The 17,701-nt window shown below is 46.2% G+C and overlaps 1 protein-coding gene across 4 annotated transcripts; it reads right to left on the bottom strand.

The window, feature by feature from the left end:
• Positions 1–1,394: 1,394 nt before the first annotated feature.
• On the bottom strand, positions 1,395–17,023 carry ATXN3 (ataxin 3). Of its 4 annotated transcripts, none has more exons than XM_088455572.1 (11): positions 16,914–17,023; positions 15,911–16,075; positions 14,284–14,328; positions 14,089–14,174; positions 13,903–13,969; positions 9,368–9,455; positions 7,062–7,191; positions 5,698–5,867; positions 4,436–4,562; positions 4,111–4,172; positions 1,395–2,108 (listed from the first exon to the last, which is right to left on the bottom strand). In XM_088455572.1, exons 1-11 carry the CDS (start codon positions 16,998–17,000, stop codon positions 2,017–2,019), a joined length of 1,119 nt encoding a protein of 372 aa, XP_088311698.1. In that variant the 5' UTR covers positions 17,001–17,023; the 3' UTR covers positions 1,395–2,016. The 4 variants fall into 4 exon arrangements, with proteins under 4 accessions (XP_088311698.1, XP_088311699.1, XP_088311700.1 ...); XM_088455573.1 differs by having other exon boundaries at positions 14,284–14,325; XM_088455574.1 differs by lacking the exon at positions 16,914–17,023 and adding an exon at positions 16,825–16,913.
• Between the last annotated feature and the right edge of the window lie 678 nt (positions 17,024–17,701).

Raw genomic sequence — 17,701 nt, 5'->3', positions numbered from 1 at the left:
CGATGGTACGCTATGTTACCGATGGTTTCGCAGATTTGCAAAATATGTAAGGTTAGATGGGTCGTCTTTATGTTGTGCTGCGAGGGCATAGCGATCGCAGACATTCGCATACTGTTACGATCCGTACAGAATCAGGCCCTCTATGTGGAATGCATACCATATGGAATATTTTAGGTTTAGGCTGTGGGGAGGGAGGGTTAGGTGTACTTACCTTCAGGCATCGGCATTGTAACCGGTTTGGAATGCTGGCATCCCATACTTATCCCATGCAAACGCTGTTCCCAGCCACCCATGCATTCACAGACTCCCTGCAGTGCCCAGAAAAAAAGCACAAATCACAAACACATCCAGTAGAAAAAAGGTTATTTTTAAATACAGTTGTACAAGTTGCCATACACGGATACTTGTGATGTGCGTCATAGCATGTGCATTAGTTTTGGCTCCCCATTATCATCAGCTGTTTCTGAATGAGAAAGGTCCAGTATCACCATCCTGTAACAGACGTATGACCTCCCTCTAATACGCTGAACCCCTTTATAGGATTTAGCTGAACACTGAATTCCTATGCAAAGATTTGGCCAAATACCATGTCAGATTTTAGGCTAGAACTGTACAGTATCATGAAATGGGTCTTTATGTTTTGACATCCCTGGGAGAAGCGTTTCCAATCAACCTCCAGCCATTCCCAGTTTGCCGCGGTCCTGATGGCAGGTAACCTCAGCCTGCTCCTGTGGACTAAATTGCAGGAGTTGGATTCAGCGGCACTGAAATAGTGTAAAAGGAATTTGGGTTCCTCCAACAAATTGATAGCAGTAAAAATAAACTTATCCTATAAAATAGAAGCAGCTCTTCTCCTTAGAAACTATATTAGATCCACTAAAATCTGTTTTGGACGGACTTGGTCTTGACAGAGCGGAGCTGGAGATCTGAGTCCCACGATGAGGCCTCCTGACAAGTAGCCGTCCGTCGGTACGGTGACAAAATAAACTACACCAAAAGCCCTGAGATATCAACACACCCTACAGTCACCGAAATAACATTTCATACAGCCCTAGACTCTACATCAGGGCATAGATTGTGGACTTGGACTCTGCTCATTAAACCTAGGACACATCAGAGATCGGTCACTAGCATCGTTCACAACCCGGGTCTAACACGCTACAAAAACATTAGCAGGATGCGCTGAACTATTACGACAGCTGAATATACAATTCATCCAATAACAGTCACCAATTGATATGGAAGTATCTAGAACCTTCTCAGGTGTTGCTACATTATCTAAACTTCCCAGCATAAGCTACTATGCTCATATTGGAACTTCTCCTACGGTAAGAGCCTACCTGCAGAACAATCCTAAAGCTTATAGCTGTCCAATGGTATCACTGACGAGCCTTGAAGTGTCAAACCCTCCTTTGGTTATCACAAACTTCCTTCGTTTTGATAAGTTTCTGAAACATCTATAATATATATCTCATGGATTTGCGAAAGCTATAAGCAGTGTTTTTGTTTTAAGTGAAGTGCCTCTATAGAGACTAACCACAATATTAAAAAAAAATATATAGATAGCCTTTCTGCAGAAGTGGAGATAAAAGCACCAGAAATCCTCTGTCTGGCAGAAAAGCCAGCTGGGCATGACGTGGGTAATGTTGCTGGCAATGGCACCAGGAGGATGGTGAATGTGTTGGTTAGGAGAGGAGCTGGGCAACGGAGAGCTGTGTGCTGCAAGCTTAGCTTGGTCATGTGGGCTCCAGCCTTTTAGCCAATGTCACGTAGAGTTTTATGATGCTTACAGACGGCAGAGCGCTGCAGGTGGAGAGACTGGGAAGTGCGGGACAAAATCCTGCTCCGGAATATGAAGACGGAAACACACGTACACGCAGATATCTTTAAAAAGACATTCATAAAAGCATCAAAAAATATCTAAAGCAGATGCCTGTCCAGAAATTCAATATGTACATCCTGACTGCCTGCGCGACCAGCAGGACAGTGTATAATGGACAGGCCGCAGCCCAATGGTCATTTTTCCTGCATGGCCGCATTGGTCCCACCCGTGTCTAGAGAAATATTCATGGCTGCTCGGAGCATGTCCTCTTCACTCATTCCAGAATCTAGGAGAAGGAGAGCAAATATTAATTTGCATACATCACCCACAACACAGGGCATCAGAGGCTTACACAAAACATATCATGCACAATCTATAGCCATATTTAATACAATGCTTTCCTATCCACTCACCAGAAGCCAGTGACATCACTGAGAGCGCAGCCTATCCACTAACTAGGAACCAGTGACATCACTGAGAGCGCAGCCTATCCACTCACCAGAAGCCAGTGACCTCACTGAGAGCGCAGCCTATCCACTCACCAGGAACCAGTGACATCACTGAGAGCGCAGCCTATCCACTCACCAGAAGCCAGTGACCTCACTGAGAGCGCAGCCTATCCACTCACCAGAAGCCAGTGACCTCACTGAGAGCGCAGCCTATCCACTCACCAGAAGCCAGTGACCTCACTGAGAGCGCAGCCTATCCACTCACCAGAAGCCAGTGACCTCACTGAGAGCGCAGCCTATCCACTCACCAGAAGCCAGTGACTTCACTGAGAGCGCAGCCTATCCACTCACCAGAAGCCAGTGACCTCACTGAGTATGCAGCCTATCCAGTCACTAGGAACCAGTGACATCACTAAGTAAGCAGCCTATCCAGTCAATAGGAACCAGTGACATCACTGAGAATGCAGCCTATCCAGTCACTGGGAATAAGGGTCTGTGCCTCAGGGATGTGTGTGGTCTCTAGTGAATTCCTTAGCTGTAATATCACCCAAATGCACAAAATGGCTGCTACCACTGTGTAGACAACAGGTGCACTCCCTATATTTGTGCTGCCTAGTCATATCTATACAGGATTTGTCACATGGTGGATGTAATATGAGCACCCCACATTAAAGCTAGCTCCTATAGATACATGTAGAGTATTCTGCAATGCATCACAACCAATGAGAAATGAAAATAAATAAAAGTATATATTTCTTCAAATCAGTAGAATGAAGGCAAAATATGTGATTGGTGAGCACTGCAGGTCTTGGGGCTGCGAGCAGCTTAACAGAGAGCCTGAGGTCATCATTCCCTTCACGTTACTAATAGTCTTAGACCAGCTATTGTGGAGGAGGACCCTGAAGAGGAAATGTCCACCTTACAGGTTGTATTGTGACTTTCCAGATATTGGTTAGTGCAGGGGTGCTCAGAATGCAGTCCTCCAGCTGTTGTAGAACTAATAGTGAGACTGTGGCAGTGCATGCTGGGATGAGTAGAAGTGACGTGCGGTGAGGTCAATGGCTGGGGAGGCACACATGGAGATGGGTCTGAGTGCTGGGACCCTGTCTTACCCCTACTCCCTGTAACTCTACCCTCACTACACTAAGCTTCAGTGTCCATTGATTCTCCTACCTGCACCACTGTCTTCTCTTCCTGCTGAGCTCCAATCTCTAAACACTGCAGTGCACATCCTGGTCAAATGACAAATCCAAGGTGTCCATCAGTGCTCAAAGCAAACCCCGCCCAAAATGTAGAGGCATGCCTCTATTAGCTCTCTTTCTGTGCAGCCTACTGCCCGTGGTGTGGCCCCGCCCCCAGCCCTGCAAGTAGTGTCTGACTATACAGAGGCAAGGCTGAGCTGTTGCTGCCTCATCTCTCGTCTCTCTGCGGTCCCAGGGAGCTCCACAAAGCTGGTGAGTGCTAAATATAAAAATGATTACAATAAACAAAGAGGATGTTTATAAGTTAGAATAATACAAAGAAGATATTTATAATTTTTATATCAAATCTCAGGAGTATGACAGGGGAGGCTCTGCCTCCCCTGAATGCACGTCCATGGTGTGTAGTTCCACAACACCTGGAGGGTCACATGTTTAGTACCTCTGGGTTAGTGAACAGATTAGAAATTAAATCCTTAATAATGCCAGGAACATTACCCTACAGCTATGCAGGAGTCATTGGCGTATATAGTTTCACATGTTATGCTTGTGGTATGGGGGAGTCTTGTACCCCTCTGCTACAGCAATGGCGGCCACACTCTGGGCGCAACTAGTAAGAGGGAAGAAATGAACCAGATACCTGTGTCTGTTGTTGCATTTATCTCATCCGATGACTGATGTTCATGCTTCATCTGCTGTTGCCTAAAATAACACAATGTGTTGGTGAGCGCTATATACAAGGACGATTTCAAATTTGCGCAGAGCAGTATCCCCTTGGGACCGGATAATGGCGGTCATGGGTCCACTTTGCAATCAGCGGAACAAAGCCGGCTGACTAGTATGTGGTAGATAATTCTGGACCTATGTAAATAAATTAAATATGAATAATTGTGTATAAATGTAACTAATACTGTAGGAAACAAAATGTGAGATCGCGTTGTTCACTACATTCTGGGGGTCATTACTTTTCAAAGTACATCTGTCTCCTTTGCCGCAGCTCCTCCTGGGTGAGCGACTCCTGTTTGCAGGTCCCTGAGGTCTGTGGCAGGTTAGGGGATGATAGGGAGTCTGTACACTCACCACTGTGTCCGCCTGAAATTAAAACAAGAAAGTGATTTCGCAAAGACGATGAGTCCCATCCAGATTTACAAATAGGGACCCACAACACAAACTGTAAAACAAAACGCAGGTGTCTCTCACTTTACAGATGGCAAGCACTTACATAGTCTGGGGTATTCTCGCTCGCTACAACCATTTTCATATATTGATGAATTTGGCTAAGACATACAAGTTTGCCATATTTATAGACATATAGGAGGTAATATGAAGTTTCCGCAGCAGAATAGAGAGAGAAATAAAACAAAGAGCTGGACAGAGCAAGTTGGCTACATAAAACCTTATTTCATATAGTGGTGTGTTTGAAACCAACGTTTTCCCCTTTCCTCACTGCTCTGTGCTGCTATGTAACTCTGTCTGTGACTTCCTGTATCAGTGTGACAGCAGCCTCATATCACTGCTCCTCCCACTATGTAACTTTTAGTCTGTGACTTCCTGTATCAGTGTGACAGCAGCCTCATATCACTGCTCTGTCCTGCTGGGAACCCTGCTCCTCCCACTATGTAACTCTCAGTCTGTGACTTCCTGTATCAGTGTGACAGCAGCCTCATATCACTACTCTGTGCTGCTGGGGACCCTGCTCCTCCCACTATGTAACTCTCAGTCTGTGACTTCCTGTATCAGTGTGACAGCAGCCTCATATCACTACTCTGTGCTGCTGGGGACACTGCTCCTCCCACTATGTAACTCTCAGTCTGTGACTTCCTGTATCAGTGTGACAGCAGCCTCATATCACTGCTCTGTGCTGCTGGGGACCCTGCTCCTCCCACTATATAACTCTCAGTCTGTGACTTCCTGTATCAGTGTGACAGCAGCCTCATATCACTGCTCTGTGCTGCTGGGGACCCTGCTCCTCCCAATATGTAACTCTCAGTCTGTGACTTTATGCTGCTTCCAACAGTGAGCTATAGAAAACAGCATATAGGAAACCAGTAGTCGAGTTATCCACCTAACCTGTGAGTTCTGATGTCATCACTTTAGTGCTTATTATGAAACGTGTGCATTATAAAGGAACAATTACACCTGTAAGATAAAAGAAGTCAACTGGAAGATCTATCGCTATATTAAAGTGCCGGCTCTGTAGCTTTACACGCTGTGTACTGCCCGATACCTTGAATACTGAGCTGAATGGCTCTGCGGAGATCGGCTTCCTCGTCCTCCATGTCTATCTGCTGCCGGCTGAGGGCAAGCGCTTTCTGCAGATTCTCTTCATCCTCATCCATGGCGGTGGGTCCATCATACAGCCTCCCAGCCTCCAGGGCAGCCTCGCTCCGCTGCACTCTGTGTAAGAAATCACAAAGGAGCTCACATCGTCACTGGACTCAACGCCCGTTCCCCAAGCTGTACAAACATCCGTTCAAAATTACACAAACGGACATCAACAAGGCGTCGGCTGAGCTCTGCTGCTGCCAAGCTCAGGCCATAATGTAGTGATGTCACTAAATACAGTGATATCACCTTGTGAGGGATGTAGTTAGGAGACCGGTGGCCGCGATGCCGCAGGTCTCAATACCAACAGGGAAATCCCAACAAGGGACTTAAGATAGGCATAGAAATACTGATGCCGAAGGACGCCAGCTCGAACGAGGTAAGTCTGGGGCGTCCTTAGCTTTAGCCACCGGGGGGTGGTGGTTTAAGTTTATGGAGCATAGGTAGCGGGGTTAGGGTTAGGTTTTGGGGGATGGAGGTTAGGCACCACTGGGGGAGGGGGGATAGGGACTAACATGGAGTGTTAGGCTACGAGAAGAGAGGGTTAGGGGGGAGTGTAAATATACTTGCCCGACCTCTATCAGGATACCGCTGTCGGTATTCTGACTGGAGGCATCCCGGCAGCCGGCCTTACACACCCATTCCCCTTGTGAGGTGGAAGCGATACGCTTCTGCAAGGTGTATGGAAAGCCCCCGATGGTGGTGACACCAGCCAGCAGCCCATTCAGTGCTGGAGACGCTTAAGTGCAGTAACAGCTGTTGGCACATCTACTAGGTCCGGGATACAGCGATTTATTAATGCTGGAAGTAGTGAATATCCATGAGACAATCCTCAGCCCCCGTGCTCACCCTCCTCAGCCCCCGTGCCCACCCTCCTCAGCCTCCGTGCCCACTCTAAATGGAGAATGGGACAATCAGACTAACCTCTGATTGTCAGAAATGTGTCCAAATTGACCACAGTGGACTGATCTGACCAGCTGGCAGTAAGGCCATACACCCTTCCCATGAGATGCCACTGCCATTGTCCGCTAATGACCGCACGCTCATACCGATCTCCACCCTTGGTTGTCCGGATGAATTTCAATAGTTCTAAGCCAGCAAGTGACGGAGCTGACACATACAGCAATGTCAGATATAGTAGTGACTATAATTGCCTAGTAAGTGGGGTAACAAGGCATGGGGAAAGATATCTGCATACCATACACTGGTCATATACTGGTCAGTAACAGGTCATACACTGGTCAGTAACACAGGTGTGATTTGCACCTTAGGTCCCTGGCTGCTGCGTCCTCTCCTATGAGCCTCGGCCGCTGACTTTGGTGAATCTCTATCATCTGCAGGAGCTGATCGGCTTCACAGTCAGGGAGGTCGCCCTTCACCACAAATATGGAGTAACCTGGAAAAGGGTCAGCGATAAATGTGTTGTGTACATTGTACTACTGTGACCTCAACGACGTGCAACGCTCATCTACTCTTTAGATCAACGTAGACAACAGCCACCTGCCTGCCAGTCATTGTCACACTAATACTAAACATAGAAAGACAACCACAAATCAAACTCACCTGGAACTGCATGACATGCGAGGGTTAATCACCGCCAAACCACCTGTCCTGTCCCCCTCCTAGTATCTCACACTCACTGGTACCCTCTTATGCCAACATGAAGACAATTATTCCTAACGTTTGGCTGCATGGGGCTTGGGTTTGCCAACACTGCTCTCTACCTACTGTAATCAGATCCCCTGTTACTAACAATATCTGCATTATCCAACTACCCAAGCCATCCCCAACGCATGAATACGTTTAAAAACACAAAAGCAATTTATTAAGGGTCAAATAATATAGTATTTATTTGTAAAGAACTATCTGGCATAAGATCATTTGTCCTCAGAGAGATCGCCCTGGCGCCTGGCTCCCCACAGGGGCACTGTCTCCAATGACCAAGTTATCTCCTAGTTCTGGACTGGCGCATGTGATCCGAGCTGGCAAACATCACAACAAAACTGGTCGGGGTTCAAGAATCTTCCTGGTCTTTTCCCTGCTGAGATACTGTCACACCTTAAGCAGTCCTGCAGATCTTCTGAGATCACTGAGATGTACACGTTCTACACAGATATAACCTTTATAACTTAGAGCCTGGGTCACCAAAGGGTCATTCATTAACAAATGCATCAGATGTAAAAGATTATGGAATTAAATACATAAAACAACAACAATAACTACTGAGAAAACACTACATCAGAATATAAATGTATAGAGCATGATACTGCTCAGGGACACAAAGCCGGCGCACGCTCCATCAGGAATGGCTGCGTAGTCTCTACACAAATCACATGCACAGCATTCTGGTTATTGTGTAGTCCAGCACTGGGAAAGCTTATGATGCTATATGGAAGCAAAAGGGGAACAAGGCCACTTCCAGGATGCTATGGGCTCCAAAGCATGAAGAGTCACCCAAATGAATCCAGAATCAGGAGTCTAATCTGCCGACCCGGACACATCCATATATGGATAAACCCTAAGGATTACAATTCCTGATTTCCTGGCTGACCCTTTGCCTGACCACAAGATGCATCCTGTCCAGGTACATGCGCCCTCTAGTGGCTGCATGTCCATGTAATTAATACAGTGGTTCTCAAACTCGGTCCCCAGGACCCCACACAGGTCACGTTCTCCAGGTCACCCAGCAGGAGCACAGGTGTAGTCATTACTCACGGACACATTTTGAAAAATCCACAGATGGCGCTAATTATTTCACTTGTGATTCTGTGAGGAAACATGGAAAACATGCACGGTTTGAGGACCTGAGGACAGAAGCCCTGATTCAGAGCCGGACGCTCTGACAGAGCGCTCGCTCTGAATCAGGGCCGTTTTTTTTCTTTTTTAGAACGGCCTCCTGGCCGCTCGCATAGCTGTGGGTGACCACCCACAGCTATAGAGCGCGGCCAGGAAGATGGTCGCAATGGTCAAGACCATCGGGCTTGCGACGAGACCCTTGTGGTAGGGTCTCGTTGCCGCAAGCCCCAGAGAGATTTCGGCTCTAACAGAGCCGAAATCTCTCCCACTGATATCACTTGTGATGTCAGTGGGGCCGCCCCCAAATCGAGGTGATCACATGGGAACGCCTCCGTTTGGGCAGCCACTCCCCCGGCCCGCCCACCAAAGGGGGCGAGCTGTCACTCAACATCGCCAGCACGCCCCCTATGGTACGAGACCCGGAGCGACGGACTGCCCGTCGCTATCCGGGTCTCGCGCATGTGCACGACGGAGCCGGCTCCGTCATGCGCATGCGCACTGGCCCACCATCGACCCGGTTTCGAGCGCTCAGCACTTGCGACCGGGTCAGAATCAGGCCCAGAGTTTGAGAACCTGTGAATTAATATAACGGCTCCCTATGTTATAGTCTACACCGCTTGGTGTTCCAGTGTCCCCTGATTGATAGAAGAAAACAAAAATAAGACGATATAAACAGTCAAAACTGTACGTACGAACGTATATAGTAGTTACCATTAAAATGACTAGAGTCCCTTGTTACACTATTGTCATGATTTACATTCAGTTTAAAAAATTACCTTCCTGTTGTAGCTGAGCCAAAAAGAGTGCCAGGTAGGTGTCCGAGATCAGCTCTGGGCCCGTTAACAGGGAATTCAAGTTAAACCACTGCAAAAATTAGAGGACAAGGTTGGGGGAGGGGGGGCACAAACAAAGATCATTGACAAACTGAAAGGGTAAAGTCACACTCAGCACATCCTTAGCCAATTAACATTGATGCCACATTTGCCAACTGATAAGTCAGCCTTGACATATAGATATATACAGTTATGTCCTTGTTTATTTATCCTCAATACACCATGCAGCGCGATATGCCTGGAGTGAGTAAGCCGCCAGGTCCTGTGTAACTCTACTAGCGTTGGATGTCTTTTTTTGCCAAAAATATATCTAATGGCCCGTACACACGGGACGCATGTGCTGGATGTTCGATAGTGAACATCCAGCACATGCCCCAAACACCTAACTACTATAATGACCCCGCGATCAACGATCACGGGGCCCTATAGTAAACAGGCTAACCTGGTCGTTATCTAACAGGTTGGCCTGCATGCACGGGCGATGGTCGATATAGTTATCGACCATCAGTATCTGCGCATCGATGGTCATTTGGTCGTTGGAAGGGTCTAAAAAAACGGACGATATAAACGATCGAACAATACGGTTATCGTTTATATCGTCCTAGGTTATCCGACAGTGTGTATGCACCATAAGTCTACACCAGGGGATTAATTTAATATGTGAAACTTATATATGTGTGCGCACAAGAGAGACCATAAATGGCACTTGGCATGGAAAAAATCTGCGGCAGGTGCACCGTAGTACTTCCCATACTGACTGAGAGACTCATATACAGACTCAGGAGAACACAGATATACAGGTGTCACATATCACATTACTCAGCGCAGTCTCCCATATACAGACTCAGGAGCACACAGATATACAGGTGTCACATATCACATTACTCAGCGCAGTCTGCCATATACAGACTCAGGAGCACACAGATATACAGATGTCACATATCACATTACTCAGCACAGTCTGCCATATACAGACTCAGGAGCATACAGATATACAGGTGTCACATATCACATTACTCAGCGCAGTCTTCCATATACAGACTCAGGAGCACACAGATATACAGGTGTCACATTACTCGGCGCAGTCTCCCATATACAGACTCAGGAGCACACAGATATACAGATGTCACATATCACATTACTCAGCGCAGTCTCCCATATACAGACTCAGGAGCACACAGATATACAGGTGTCACCTATCACATTGCTCAGCGCAGTCTCCCATATACAGACTCAGGAGCACACAGATATACAGGGGTCACATATCACATTACTCAGCGTAGTCTCCCATATACAGACTCAGGAGCACACAGATATACAGGTGTCACATATCACATTACTCAGCGCAATCTCCCATATACAGACTCAGGAGCACACAGATATACAGGTGTCACATTACTCGGCGCAGTCTCCCATATACAGACTCAGGAGCACACAGATATACAGATGTCACATATCACATTACTCAGCACAGTCTCCCATATACAGACTCAGGAGCACACAGATATACAGGTGTCACATATCACATTACTCAGCACAGTCTCCCATATACAGACTCAGGTGCACACAGATATACAGGTGTCACATATCACATTACTCAGTTAGTGAAAGTATCAGCTTGTAATTAAACAAGGATGTAATAACATGTTACATCGCCATAAAGAAAGAATGCTTTATGTGTTCTGAAACGCTGACTACACATGTTGCTCTAACATATAAACACGACACAGTGACACTTCATATTGGACCATTAAGACAAAGGGGTCAACCAATTAGGTGAGAGTTGCGGTTTTCTCTTCTAATTCATTGTGTAATCCAATTAGCAACTTGCACTGAACCAGTCAGAGTGAATTCACATTTTTCCATTCACACCTCCCTGAGGGTGACAGATGGAAAGGAAAATCTTTATTTTAAGGTTAAAATTTCAGGACACTGTGCTGAACCCATTGGATACACCCCATAATGATTAATTAGGCTATTGGAAGTTTCCAATGAGCTTAATAAGTCCAAAAATGACATGGTTTTTTTTTTAAGCCAAAAAAAATGACATTAGTTTAGGCACCCCAAAAATTAATTACAGTATTTTTTCAATTGAAAAATCATTGGGTTTTTTTTGTTTTTTCTTCATCTGCTTTACAAATTTTCAAAATGCCCTCAAAAGTACCCCAAAAATCACATTTTATTCCTACTTTGTTTTGCATTTTCTGGGTTTATTAGTTTGAGATTAAAACAAAACAAAAAATAAACCAAAACACACAAATCAGCCATTTGACACTGTAGTGTAACTTTGGGTTGATTTTTGGGGCGTGGGTCCCCTGGATTGCTCTGGTCGGTCTGCTTCAGGGCATCGCATTATAACACATTTTTCCTTTTTTGCACATTAACACTTTTACTGTTTGTTTATTATATTTGTATTTTCACTTCTCCATCCTATATACGGTATATGCAGCTGTAGCTGCTCTGACCTTTCTTACTTTACCTTTCTCATTAGAGAGATGCCCTGGGGTGGCTGGGCTGGGCTGGTTTGGGGGTGACCTGTGCTCTGGATTTGAACCCCTGTATGTTAGGGACCTACCCTACAGAGGTTACCAGGTTATGTTAGGTAGGTCCATAACCTTTGCCCTGATTATGCTAAAAACCTCTATTTATTGCATAATGTATTTATATATAATTAGTAATTTGGAGTTGTGCACTTGTGATTTATCTTTTTCTGTGCCACCATTTAAAAACCTTCAGTATTTTCCATATGGCCAAAAGCAGCCTTCTATACAGTCCTGCTAACAAAATCATTAATTTTGGGGGGTCCGGTATAGACTCCCCACTTTTTCATGCACTTCTCTCTAATCGGATTTGGCAGTCATTTCGCAAGCCTCTGCTGCGAGTACCGTGAACAGGCATTTTTATTGAATTGGAGAACCCTCAGGTGCGCATATTCGTGAGACGTCGTCGAGTTTCATGAGACAAACTCGCAATTCGCACCTATTTTGATTGATCCCAAAGTGCAGATAGAGGCCAATTATATAGGCTCAGCCCCATGGCCCACATTGGTCTCAGCAAGGACTCCAAAATGCCTGGTTCATTATAGCACTTGTAACTCCCAGTTGTGGCTGTTCTGCTAGGAGAGCCCGTGTACTGGTTCCTGGTTAGTGCTACCCATGAGGAAAGTCTTCCTAGCCAGTAAGGGTCATTAGGACAATGGCTGTGCTGCTAGGAGAGCATGTGTACTGGTTCCTGGTTAGTGCTACCCATGAGGAAAGTCTTCCTAGCCAGTAACGGTCATTAGGACAATGGCTGTGCTGCTAGGAGAGCCCGTGTACTGGTTCCTGGTTAGTGTTACCCATGAGGAAAGTCTTCCTAGCCAGTAACGGTCATTAGGACAATGGCTGTGCTGCTAGGAGAGCCCGTGTACTGGTTCCTGGTTAGTGTTACCCATGAGGAAAGTCTTCCTAGCCAGTAACGGTCATTAGGACAATGGCTGTGCTGCTAGGAGAGCCCGTGTACTGGTTCCTGGTTAGTGTTACCCATGAGGAAAGTCTTCCTAGCCAGTAACGGTCATTAGGACGACAATGGCTGTGCTGCTAGGAGAGCCCGTGTACTGGTTCCTGGTTAGTGTTACCCATGAGGAAAGTCTTCCTAGCCAGTAAGGGTCATTAGGACCACAATGTCTGTGCTGCTAGGAGAGCCCCTGTACTTGGTAGTGTTACCCATGAGGAAAGTCTTCCTAGCCAGTAACGGTCATTAGGGCAATGGCTGTGCTGCTAGGAGAGCCCGTGTACTGGTTCCTGGTTAGTGTTACCCATGAGGAATGTCTTCCTAGCCAGGAACGGTCATTAGGACAATGTTTGCTTTGTACGCAGTATAACAACCTTTCTGTAACTGAAACTGTGAAGCAAATATTTCCCCGTTTTTGGGTGGGTGATATATAGATATAAACACCCCTATATCCCGATTAGTATACAGCACTGACTAGAATACACAGAGGAGTAAGCCCACTTCTACCCTAGCACAATAGAAATTTAGTATTGATGATTATTACTGTATAACAGAACATGTGCTGACACAGACTCACATCAGCACTATCCATCTTGTGTCTGTATGTACACTGAATATGGAGGCACATTAATAATGTATGTACTGTATTTGTTAGACATGAAAACTGCATCCAAAGTGCAAAGCTTTGTAGGAGTCTATATAATAAAAGCCCATCTGCAAGGATGTGCCTGGTGCTTAGAGGCTTTGGAGAAAACAAAGATGCAGTAACATGTAATAAAGCAGAATGCAGATTATACAGCAGCGGGTCAGCACCTAGTAACGGCAATAGGTGATCTGCAGTCTGTAATTAGTACAAGGGTTTTTTTTTCCCCCAGTAAGAAACACAGATTAAATATCCCACAACATTGTCCATAGTCAGTTACCGGTAATTCATGCATAAAAAACCCCACAAGCAATATGTAGCTATTAATCAGAAAGTAACATACCTGTTTACCCAACTTCCTTACTGTAAACCAATGCTCCTTATAATTACAAATAAACGCTCTCTCATTTCTGGAAATAGAAAACAATATTTTAGGACTCTCACCCGAATCTTACACAGTCACACGTAATAGCAAGTCACCCTAGCATGCACACATCACACGCTCCACAATACAGAGCACGGATCTTACATAGGGTCCATGCCGAGGGTCTGATACTCCGGACTGTTGAATAGAATCAGTTCTAAGCCCCACACTCTCAATGCGTCACTTATGACCTGCACAGGAAACACAGCAGGGTGAGAATCATCACCTGCGGGGTGACGCCCCAGTGGGTTACCTTTATTTACCTGTCGCCAGCATTTTAAATCTTTGAAAATAACTCACCTGGATTGAAAAGAATCCGCTGTCGTCCATGTTCCCAGACGGCTGCTGCAACGATAACATACGGGATCCACAGTAATTATATAACACAAGAGTTGGTACAAGGGGATGCAGTCTGACTGTCCACATTAGTACAATGTTAACATTGCTGAAATGTCAACAGCTAACGTTCACAATGTCGATATTGCAAATGTCAACAAGTGAAATGCTGACATTTTGCAAAATGTCGACATTAAGTTTAGGGTCAGGGTTAGGGACACACTTACCATTGCAAATGCTTTTCTACTACATTAGCCACAACCTGCTACTACAGCCTCAAACGCGGAACTATCTAACCGTTATATACCGAACCCGCAATAGCCAGGATCACTGACTGACTATACCTTAGCTGGTAATTTAGCCTATTCCACAGATGTTCACTTTAAATTCTCAGACAATCACCTAGTAATTGAGTTCTAGCCGTCCAACTGTCTCAAGCCAATTACCTCCCTGCATATGGTGACACTAATTGTTCAGGCGCCAACAGATCCCCCGGGGGTATTCAATTAGCCCCGAAGTCACCCTGATGCCGGCACTTATCGTTGGGTTTTTTTTTCGGGACGTGATGTGCCCAGAGAGAAAATCCACAAAAAGTGCATATTTTTAGCCCCCAAAACGGTAAAAAAAACACATAGGATCCATTAGAAATTCACGGACCTATGTGTTCTCGCCCAAAATATCCTATTATTTCGAATGAAATAATAGGATAGTGAGAAAAACATCAGCGAAAAATCACAGTTTTACGCAATTCATCGCTAATTGGATACCCCCATAATCTGCTAAGAAGCCATTGTACCCTACACGGGGCAACAAGATATAAACACAGATTAGAGTCTGTATTTCTGAGCCAAGGAGGTGTGTAGCTGCACCAGCCGTATAATTACACTCCTAGGGGCAGATTCAGCTAAGTGTGAGCTACCCTTTACTGTAGCATATATCTGCACACATCTCCATAGGCTGCAATAAGAAATCAGCTGGGGAGGGGCCGCGCCTGGAGCCACGGGGAGACGTTCTGGCTCAGAGCGTCTTTTCGTGTGACTTGTTTCCTTAAAAAGTGTCTTATTCGCAAAGAGATGTGAAGCAGCTTCTGCTGATTACAGTGGGCATGCCTATATTCTGTGTGTGACTGCAGTTATATCTGTATGCAAAATACCGTGTCGCAGCATTGACACGGTAACGTAGCGTTTCGCATGCAGATGCACCCACACGCAGAATATACAGTAGGCATGCCACATAACATTTTACTCAGCAGAAGCTGCCTGTACGTCCTATTCACATCACTTTGCAAATAAGACGTATTGTAAAGGAAAGGATTGCACAAATGTAATGTGACTTGCAGCGCCACGGAGGATAGATGTATATGGGCACATAAAGGCTACCTAACATCCATAATAATTTATTCCTTACAATAAACAAGTTTTCATAAAGGACAGTGAAGCAGTGACATCAGAACTCGCCAGATACACTCATACATGGATACTGCCATGCCACAGCGCGGAGTTTAGCAGAACCCTTTGCATTGTGTCTGTAGCATCAGTCCAGGAGTTTCCTGTCCGTGTACACACAGCACCAGGTATAGGTACAGTCTTACCTGCATAAAGGTCCTGTACTCATCACTGGTCAGCCCGCCTTCTGCCATCCTCATACGCTCCTGCTCATCCAGCTGCATCGCTATAGAGGATAATTCCACAGGGCTGAAGTACTCCCCTTGCAGCAGGTTGTTGAGGCAGTGCTGGGCGCACAGGGAGCCCTCTTGCTGGAAGACAGGAGAAGGAATGGTCCCTCCATGTTACACTTATACACTCTGTCATCCATGTAACAAGTAACAGGAAGATGAAGACAGTCAGAGCTCCCAGTTACACACCAGGACGGTCCTGTGTACTCCCATAACTCAGGCATACACCCTCCATACCTCAGGTGGGGTCAGACACACACACACACAGATATACCCCCATACCTCAGGTGGGGTCAGACACACACCCGGATATACCCCCATACCTCAGGTGGGGTCAGATACACAAACACACCCGGAAACACCCCCATACCTCAGGCGGGGTCAGACACACAAACACACCCGGAAACACCCCCATACCTCAGGCGGGGTCAGACACACACACACACCTGGATACACCCCCATATCTCAGGCGGGGTCAAACACACACCCGGATAACTCAGGTGGGGTCAGACACACACACCCGGATAACTCAGGTGGGGTCAGACACACACACCCGGATAACTCAGGTGGGGTCAGACACACACACCCGGATACAGCCCCATACCTCAGGAGGGGTCAGACACACACACCTGGATACACCCCCATACCTCAGGAGGGGAAAGACACACACACCTGGATACACCCCCATACCTCAGGTGTGGTCAGTCATACACCCGGATACCTCAGGTGGGGTCAGACATACAAACCCGGATACACCCCCATAAATCAGGTGGGGTCAGACACACACACCCGGATACAGCCCCATACCTCAGGTGGGGTCAGACACACACCTGGATGCCTCAGGTCGGGCCCTGGGGAGCAGTGACTGGGGGCCCCGCTATTATCTGACCTCCCAGTCCGGTCTCAGCTTCCAACTTACTTTCTCATGAAAGATCACCTCCATGTTTATGTGTCTCTCCGCAGGCCACGCCCCTCCCGCACACGTCACGAGGTGCCGGCACGGCATTATCCAATGGAAGGGTCAGAACATGTCACGTGGCAGGGCAGTTTGTCAGGTGACCAGCATTAGATCACGTGATAGGTGAAGAAGCTATGGTCGTAACGTCATTACACGTTTGGGACGTCAGCTAGCAGCTGCCATGATGACTGAGGGCAGCGGCGGGGGGGGAGTGGACGGGCAGCGGCGGGGGGGGAGTGGACGGGCACCGGGGCACGTGCCCTCATGTCACTATTGCAGTTACTAGTATTATAGTATTAATAAGTCACTGCCGCAGTTGCTAGTATTATAGTATTAATAAGTTACTGCTGCGGTTGCTAGTATTATAGTATTAATAAGTCACTGCTGCAGTTACTAGTATTATAGTATTAATGAGTCACTGCTGCAGTTGCTAGTATTAATCAGTCACTGTCCCAGTTGCTAGTATTAATCAGTCACTTTCCCAGTTGCTAGTATTATAGTACTGAGTCACTGTCGTAGTTGCTAGTATTAATGAGTCACTGTCGCAGTTGCTAGTATTAATGAGTCACTGTCGCAGTTGCTAGTATTATAGTAGAGTCACTGCGGCAGTTGCTAATATAGTATTAATGAGTCACTGTCGCAGTTGCTAATATTATAGTATTGAGTCACTGCCGCAGTTGCTAGTATTAATGAGTCACTGTCACAGTTGCTAGTAATAGTCACTGCCACAGTTGCTAGAATCATAGTAT

Source organism: Taudactylus pleione, unplaced genomic scaffold (genome assembly GCF_031769625.1).
Source record: "Taudactylus pleione unplaced genomic scaffold, aTauple2 ptg000660l, whole genome shotgun sequence".
Taxonomy (NCBI): Eukaryota; Metazoa; Chordata; class Amphibia; order Anura; family Myobatrachidae; genus Taudactylus; species Taudactylus pleione.
This window is presented reverse-complemented; position numbering and strand designations above follow the sequence as displayed.